This window comes from Brassica oleracea, chromosome C8 (genome assembly GCF_000695525.1).
Source record: "Brassica oleracea var. oleracea cultivar TO1000 chromosome C8, BOL, whole genome shotgun sequence".
NCBI classification, from domain to species: domain Eukaryota; kingdom Viridiplantae; phylum Streptophyta; class Magnoliopsida; order Brassicales; family Brassicaceae; genus Brassica; species Brassica oleracea.
In genome coordinates, this window is record NC_027755.1 from 22,818,839 (window position 1) to 22,824,862 (window position 6,024).

The 6,024-nt window shown below is 33.2% G+C and overlaps 2 protein-coding genes and 1 non-coding gene across 3 annotated transcripts in view; 2 read left to right on the forward strand and 1 right to left on the reverse strand.

The window, feature by feature from the left end:
- The window catches only part of LOC106310733 (GDSL esterase/lipase At1g20120-like), a 2,570-nt gene extending 900 nt beyond the window's left edge, over positions 1-1,670 (forward strand). Inside the window, exons 2-5 of the mRNA XM_013747953.1 lie at positions 495-625; positions 716-949; positions 1,038-1,293; positions 1,370-1,670. Of these exons, the coding sequence (XP_013603407.1) occupies positions 495-625; positions 716-949; positions 1,038-1,293; positions 1,370-1,563 (815 nt within the window). The 3' untranslated portion in view covers positions 1,564-1,670. The remainder of the gene's footprint in view (positions 1-494; positions 626-715; positions 950-1,037; positions 1,294-1,369) is intronic.
- Positions 1,671-2,374: 704 nt separating this feature from the next.
- Positions 2,375-2,446, reverse strand: TRNAE-UUC. Its single transcript has one exon. It is a non-coding gene; the product is annotated as a tRNA-Glu (tRNA).
- A 1,565-nt stretch (positions 2,447-4,011) lies between these two features.
- Positions 4,012-5,728, forward strand: LOC106310772 (UPF0496 protein At1g20180-like). Its single transcript, XM_013747989.1, has 2 exons — positions 4,012-4,221; positions 4,445-5,728. Exons 1-2 carry the CDS (start codon positions 4,164-4,166, stop codon positions 5,560-5,562), a joined length of 1,176 nt encoding a protein of 391 aa, XP_013603443.1. The 5' UTR covers positions 4,012-4,163; the 3' UTR covers positions 5,563-5,728.
- Positions 5,729-6,024: the final 296 nt, after the last annotated feature.

Sequence of the window (6,024 nt, forward strand, 5' to 3'; positions counted from 1 at the left end):
AAAAAAAAAAAAAAAAAAAAAAAAGCAAAAGTTGATTATGTAAATTGTAGCTCCGATTGTTTGTATGAACTTGCGTATAAACAAGTGTTTGCATTTCCATGTTAAAATAAACATGGAATTGGAATGCATACGTAAAATGCATGCATACAAATAATCGGTGGATTCGTAAAACATACATCTCTGTTTAATAAATGCGTTGAATGAATATGATTTTAATTGGTTAATCGATTATATAAGTTATGTCAAATTTGATATATAATATAGAAAAAGGAGCTATATCTCTATGGATAATAACTTACACAATATAATCCTCTTATTATATTATATATATAATTATATCCTCTCATTTTCATTTGTTTCTACTAGAACTGTTTTTTATTATATATTTATCAGTTGGAATATAATAATATGTGCTATTATGTTTAGCAAAAAAAAAATGTGCTATTATTTTTTTCTTTTTTAAAATACATTTTGATTTCATCTTTATTTTGCAGCGGAGTATTTGGGGATAAAATCGGTCGTACCAGCATATATGGATCCAAAATTACAACCAGATGATTTACTCACCGGTGTATGCTTCGCTTCGGGTGGTAGTGGTTACATTCCTATGACACCCACATATTTGGTAAACTCGAATTAGTCTCCTCTCACCACCACTTTCTTTTAACTTAATCATCCTAACCATTTGATCTTATTATATAATAATCAAAACCAGAACGTGATACCAATGTTGCACCAATTGACATATTTCCAACACTACATAGCGAGAGTGAAGAAGTTAGTAGGACAAAAGAAGGGCGATCAGATAATAACCAATGGCTTAGCCATTGTGTTCGCAGGTAGCAACGATATGGGCATTACGTATTATGGTCCAGGTGCTCAGTGGGTCAAAGACGATATCTACTCTTTTACCTCTAATATGGTTGAGTCTGCCACCAGTTTCGCCATGGTATGCTTGTTTCTTTCATAGTTTTACTGGCTTATGAAAAAGGATATTTATATTCATGAACATTTACTCTTGGAAACATTTTGAACAGCAATTATATGGATATGGAGCAAGACATATAGGAGTGGCCGGAATGACACCACTGGGATGTATACCAGCACAAAGAACTCTTAAAGGAGGTCCTCATAGAAAATGTGCTCAAGATGTTAACTATGCTGTTCAGATTTTCAATACCAAACTCTCCATTGCTTTAGATCATTTGGCTAAAACTCTACCGGATTCTAAATTGGTTTTCATGGACATCTATTCTCCATTCAGTCAGATTCTAGAAAACCCTGCGGATTACGGTAATTTTAAAAACTGTTTTTAACAACTATATACGTTTCATATCTTATGTATAGCGTATGTGTAATATGTTTGTAGGGTTTGAAGTGATAAATAGAGGATGTTGTGGAACCGGACTAGTGGAAACTGGTCCACTTTGCAACGAAGAGACATCAACTGTGTGTAGAAATATTTCTGCTTATCTGTTTTGGGATAGTTTCCATCCATCGCAAAGATTATATGAAATCTTAACCAAAAAACTTGTTAAAAAATACATCCCTCTATTATTTTGAGAAGTAGATTTTTACTTGAGACATTTTTTTTTTAATTCTGAGAGGATATAACATTTTGTATTTGTATTAATCATATTGTTATTACGAAATGGTTGTTGTTTCTGATAGTTACCGATCGATATTATTTGTCTTTGAAATGGTTTTCAATTTTTTGTTTGATAAATCCAGCGATTGCAGTACTATTTCTCGATGCATAGGTTCCTTCAGCATTTATTAAGAATCTCGGATGAAAACAATACTAGAAGTGTTCATCCATTCATTTTTGTTTGAATTTAAGATAAACTTTCATTTACTTTCAGATACCTCCCTTGCTCTTCACCTCACCTCGTCCCTAGCGCTTGATGCATAAGATGATCCATCAACGTTATAGCATAACACAATCTTCCTGTTCACCTTCTCTTGATCTAGATGAGTACCATAGTCACATTTCCTGAAAACCAACTATTCAATCAAAACCTTAAGTAATTCTATATATGATCAGAGCTAACATATGTTCAAGGTAATGAGGTGTTATTGTATTTGAATCCACTGGTGTTTTACAAAGTATACAGGAGACTTGCTAACATTCCCAAAATGTATATCTTCAGCTGTCAAACGAGCTGCGAAACCAGTGGAGTTAAGTGCAATGGTGCTACCTTGGGAAAGTATGTATTTATCATGAATATATGTCATGCCATTATCTTGATTTCTGTTATCCAATTTAAGAGGGAAGAAAAAGAGGAGACAGTGGAAGCCAGCCCAAAAAAAAGGAAAACTCATGAGAACCTCTGGAAGCCCAACTAGATTTCTACATAAAAAATAATAAAAAAAGCTCCGATGCCGGGAATCGAACCCGGGTCTCCTGGGTGAAAGCCAGATATCCTAACCGCTGGACGACATCGGATAGATAACTTAATGTTTTAAACTAATTTATATAAAGATTTCTTTTATCATAACTGTTGCATTATGGAACTTCAAAAGCTAAAGTAATGTCAAACAAGGTTTGATTTATAAATACGGTAAATGTATAAAATAATAACCAACTACATTTAACCAAACAAAGAAATGAAAGTTGTATTCAATCATACTTCATCAAATTATTCTGAAAACTTTACTCGAATTCAAAGTCTAGATAACATTTCTTATTCACATATTCAGTTAAACTAACTAAGTATGAGCATGTAACTATATATTTTTCATCGGAGGTCTAGTTCCACCATCTTGTGTAGTTAGACGATATTAACGGCAAAAATTAAAATACATGACTAGCTAGGAATATGGATTGCGATCCAATACTATTCATTTTCGGTTATAAAGAATTTAAAAGTGTTATATACACTGATTATCAGTCTATATTTGATGATATGGTCTACTTATTGGAGATGGTATCTACACTTGGTGAGATATATTTAACCATTATTAAATCAGTTTATATTACTACAGCCACATATACTTCAATCTATGAACAATAGCAAGTATCCGTATATTAGCACATTATTAAATCATCTGATATTACTACAGCTAGCAGTAGTACCATGACAAGTCCAAATATTATTATCTCCTATCCTTCGAGTAATCATGTAGATGTATATTATATAGCATGACTCTTCATACTATAACGTATTAACTACAAACTCTGTTTATATGATAATCTCGAAAGCAAATCCATATTATTATTGGTGTAACTTAGGATAATTTTGGTTTATTTTACCCAAAAAAAAAATCCATATTATTATAATCTCTAATGTGTAGTTCGGTTTAGGGTTTTCAATCTCCCAACTTATTATTAATTAACCTACACTAGACCTATATATAAATAACACCCTCGTGAAGAATTATAATAAACTCAAATTGAAACAAGTCCATGCATGATTTGCATCAAATTAGTTCAAAAGAACAAGTCCATGATTAGATATTTTCATATCTTACCAAAACGTCAAACATCTCAATCACATGATGTTGAAAGATGAGAATTAAGGGGCCACTCTTCGTATTGCTTGAGCGTTGAGACTTTGGATGATAAATGTCTTTAAAAAAATCTGCAAAAGATTAGCAATAAAATTAATAATAATTAGAAAAAAGCAATTTTCCAAATCAGATAATATTTGAAATAGTTCTACGTGGCAAACACTCGTTTTGGGAAAGCGTACGAGGAACTCCATACTAATTTCTCGTAACGAATTATGATCTTTTAAAATTAATCTCCCTGACGAATTTCTTATTTATCCATTAAACACCGTAAAAGGAAACTTCTTCTCCAAAATAACAAGTCATCTTCCACGCCAAGAGCACAACACGTGTCAAAAGCGCAACGTGTCGTTCCATCTAACTTGCGCCTTAAGACATCGTTCAAAGATCCAAAAGGAAAATCTATATAGCGGTGCTAACGTACACCATCTCTCTAGCTGTCGCTTCTCAATCTTCTCTTCCTTCTCCCTAGTTTCATCTCTCTCTCTAATCTTTGTCTAACCAATCATTCCTACATATACGCTTATATATAATCACAAAAATAAATTATAAACCGCCATACAAAAAAAAAAACAAAGACGTATGTATATAAGAAACAAGAAGCTTTGTCTATCATTCACCTGAATCACATATACCTTTGAGCTCCAGAGAAGATGATGAAAATGAAGAATCTTCTTAGTTCTAGATTAAAGTCTTCCTCTGCAAGACAAGGTGAAACTTTTTTTCTTTATTTTCTCAATTTTTTCTCTGAAAATCTTGAATGATTTGTTTCTCTTTCTCTTACACCTAGTTCTTGAAATTGTTTTTTTAAGCTCTTGAAATTTTTTATAAAGAATCTTGAAATGTTTTTACTTCTGCAATGTTTAGATTTGTTCTCGTCATTTTTAGAGATATTTTGTGTTATCTAAACTGTTTTTTTTTGTCAATGGAGCAGAAAATTCTGAGAAGGAATATCGTCGTAGCTTGACGTCCAAGCTAAGTGTTAACGAGGAGTACAAGGAAGCTTTTAGGACAAAGTCCTACTTAGATATTCGGACAAAAGCAGAAGATCAATTAGGCATAACATTATCTAGCAAACTCTCTTCTTCTCCTCCGTCTTCTTCTCATTCTCCTCCATCCTCAGATCTCATCTTCCATTCACACTTCACCGATTACTTGCTCGACCCTCCTCAAGAAACTCTCGATGCTCTCATGCAAGACTCGAGTTTCCACAATCTTCTAGCTAACTTCTTTGACTTTAGCTCCGATGCTTGTGATGTATGCGAGTCTCTCCTTCAAAGCATCCAACAAATCAAGATCAATCACGTAAAAATCAAAAGGGTTATCAAGATTGGTAAAAGGGTTTGTAATAATGGTGCTAAAACCCCTGAACGTGCTTTGATATTTCAAGAGCTCTCGAGATACGCCTTGCTGAAAAACCCTTTGTATAGTATCATCAACCAAGCTCAGTTCCGGAGAGTTCATGATGCAAACTCGGAGTTGCTCGCTAGATTAACTTCTAAAAGGAGAAGAATCAGGAGAAAAGACAGGTTCTTTAAGTTTTGCAAGAAGCTTGGAGGTTGTAGTCTAGTGATATCTCATAGCGCTATTGTTATTACATTGCTGATCGTAGCGTTACACAGCATACTCGGCGTTTTAGTAGCTCCTGCTATGCTCGGTTTATGCTCGTTAGGTCTTTTGAGGAAAAAGAAGAAGAAAGCGAAAAGAAACATGAAGAATAAGAGCAAGACTGATCCAACGCTAGAGAAGCTAGGGACACAAATGGATATAGCAGCTAAAGGAATGTTCATAATGATAAATGATTTGGATACGTTGAGTAGACTTGCCGGGAGATTATGCGATGAGATAGAGCATAGAAAAACGGTAGCTGCCATGTGTGCTAAGAGTGGGAAGATTGAAGTGTTAAAGGAAGCCTTGAGAGAGTTTAGTGGACATGAAGAAAGATTCTTAGAGCAATTGCAAGAGCTTGAAGAACATCTCTACCTTTGTTTCCACACTATTAATAGATCAAGAAGACTAGTGTTTGCGCAAATCACAGGACCAAGTTCTTGATTCTTTTGATTCATCAAAAAAATACTTTTGTAGGGTTTATGAAACATTTATAAAGTAATAAATATGTAAGAATGTCTTTCAATGTTTTTGTCACATTTCTAGTGAAACTGAGTCAAAGAAGGAAACTATCTGATTCTTTTGTTGTTCTTGTAATCTTCACTGGATTTTAAACTATGCTTTTGTTCTTGGCATAATCATCGATATATCCTATTTGATTAGCTTGAATTTGTTTTGATCACGTAGAATTGGTTAGTCGAGGATCTTGATGTACACGGTCAATTTTATATGAGCTACAATATTACTATTTAATCATTTTTATTAGATTTAAGTTCGTTAACCCATTAAAACGAGATATTTTTATTTTCTTTTGAACAACCATTCATTTAGTACATTACATAATAGGAAATCTCTAATATTCTTATATATATTTTGGAAGTCTCTAATAATAAAAACTAGATTATG